Source organism: Oncorhynchus nerka, linkage group LG8 (assembly GCF_034236695.1).
Source record: "Oncorhynchus nerka isolate Pitt River linkage group LG8, Oner_Uvic_2.0, whole genome shotgun sequence".
Taxonomy (NCBI): domain Eukaryota; kingdom Metazoa; phylum Chordata; class Actinopteri; order Salmoniformes; family Salmonidae; genus Oncorhynchus; species Oncorhynchus nerka.
Window position 1 is genome coordinate 66,464,502 of NC_088403.1, and position 1,712 is coordinate 66,466,213.

Here is a 1,712-nt window from a genome sequence, read left to right on the forward strand (position 1 = left end):
CGCTGTGCTTTGGGTGTAGAAAAAAGACAGTATCTGTTCAGAGGTTTCACGGCCAGTAGCTAATGGAGGAGCCACTGTTTCACAACCCTTTCATCCGGACCAGAGTGCTAACCTCTGATAGCCTGCAGGCTTGTGAGAGCTGGGTAGAAATCTGCCAGCATAATGGTCCACCGACGATCTTTTCATGCCACTTTGATACAAAGTGATTTTCGTAGCCCTTTTCCTAATCTTAACTTCAGTCTCCTAACCTGCTACATTAATTATCCTAATCTGCTGCATAAATTCTCCTAACCTGCAACGAAAACATCACTTCGGTATTGAAGTGGTGTGAAAAGAATGTTTACCAAAGTCCACCAGGCTGCTGTATCAGCAGGTGGTGTAGGGGTCCAGGATGCTGCATCAGGTGGTGTAGGGGTCCAGGATGCTGCATCAGGTGGTGTAGGGGTCCAGGATGCTGCATCAGGTGGTGTAGGCGTCCAGGATGCTGCATCAGGTGGTGTAGGGGTCCAGGATGCTGCATCAGGTGGTGCATCAGGTGGGTTCCAGGCTGCTGCTGCATCAGGTGGTGTAGGGGTCCAGGATGCTGCATCAGGTGGTGTAGGGGTCCAGGATGCTGTATCAGGTGGTGTAGGGGTCCAGGATGCTGCATCAGGTGGTGTAGGGGTCCAGGATGCTGCATCAGGTGGTGTAGGGGGTGCTGTATCAGGTCCTGCTGCATCAGGTGGTGTAGGGGTCCAGGATGCTGCATCAGGTGGTGTTGAGGTCCATGATGCTGCATCAGGTGGTGTAGAGGTCCAGGCTGCTGCATCAGGTGGTGTAGGGGTCCAGGATGCTGCATCAGGTGGTGTAGGGGTCCAGGATGCTGCATCAGGTGGTGTAGGGGTCCAGGATGCTGCATCAGGTGGTGTAGGGGTCCAGGATGCTGCATCAGGTGGTGTAGGGGTCCAGGCTGCTGCATCAGGTGGTGTAGGGGTCCAGGATGCTGCATCAGGTGGTGTAGAGGTCCATGATGCTGCATCAGGTGGTGTAGAGGTCCAGGCTGCTGCATCAGGTGGTGTAGGGGTCCAGGATGCTGCATCAGGTGGTGTAGGGTTCCAGGCTGCTGTATCAGGTGGTGTAGGGGTCCAGGATGCTGCATCAGGTGGTGTAGGGGTCCAGGATGCTGCATCAGGTGGTGTAGGGGTCCAGGATGCACTACTGAGCTCATTCAGAGAGCTGCTGGGGAAAAGGCAGAGACTGGACCGTCTAACCACGAATGACTGGACCGTCTAACCACGAATGACTGGACCGTCTAACCACGAATGACACTGACCTACCTCCTTTCACCATTGCTGAGGCTGCAGGGGAACACCAGCAGGGTGACGGAATGATCCTATCGTTCAAGACAACAAATCTGGGAGCCGCACGGTGGCTCTGAAGGGGACTCAGAAAGGCCATCTGTATGCGCAGGGGTGGCAGGGGGGTTTGGGACCGGGCTCCGGGCTCTTCTCTGAGAGGATGTTGGCGTTCCCTGTATAAGCCTCCCACGGAGAAGCGTTTTCCTGATCTACACTGGAGGATTGTTTACGGGGCTACGAACGGAGACGTGTCTCACCTTGATCCATTAGTGAGGAGGAGACAGTCTGTTGGGTCGCATCTGTCGCATCTGTTGGGTGGGTAGTGTTAACAAAGAAATAGAATGAATAGGAACCTCTAACCCTGGTAATATGACT

The 1,712-nt window shown here is 54.3% G+C and overlaps 1 protein-coding gene across 1 annotated transcript; it reads right to left on the bottom strand.

Annotated features, from left to right (window-relative positions):
* Positions 1-340: 340 nt before the first annotated feature.
* Positions 341-1,207, bottom strand: LOC135572728 (histidine-rich glycoprotein-like). The gene has a single exon (XM_065021156.1). It carries the CDS (start codon positions 1,205-1,207, stop codon positions 341-343), a length of 867 nt encoding a protein of 288 aa, XP_064877228.1.
* Between the last annotated feature and the right edge of the window lie 505 nt (positions 1,208-1,712).

Excerpts from the sequence above, each read along its gene's own strand:
- LOC135572728 (XM_065021156.1), bottom strand. The coding sequence starts at position 1,207 with ATGAGCTCAGTAGTGCATCCTGGACCCCTACACCACCTGATGCAGCAT.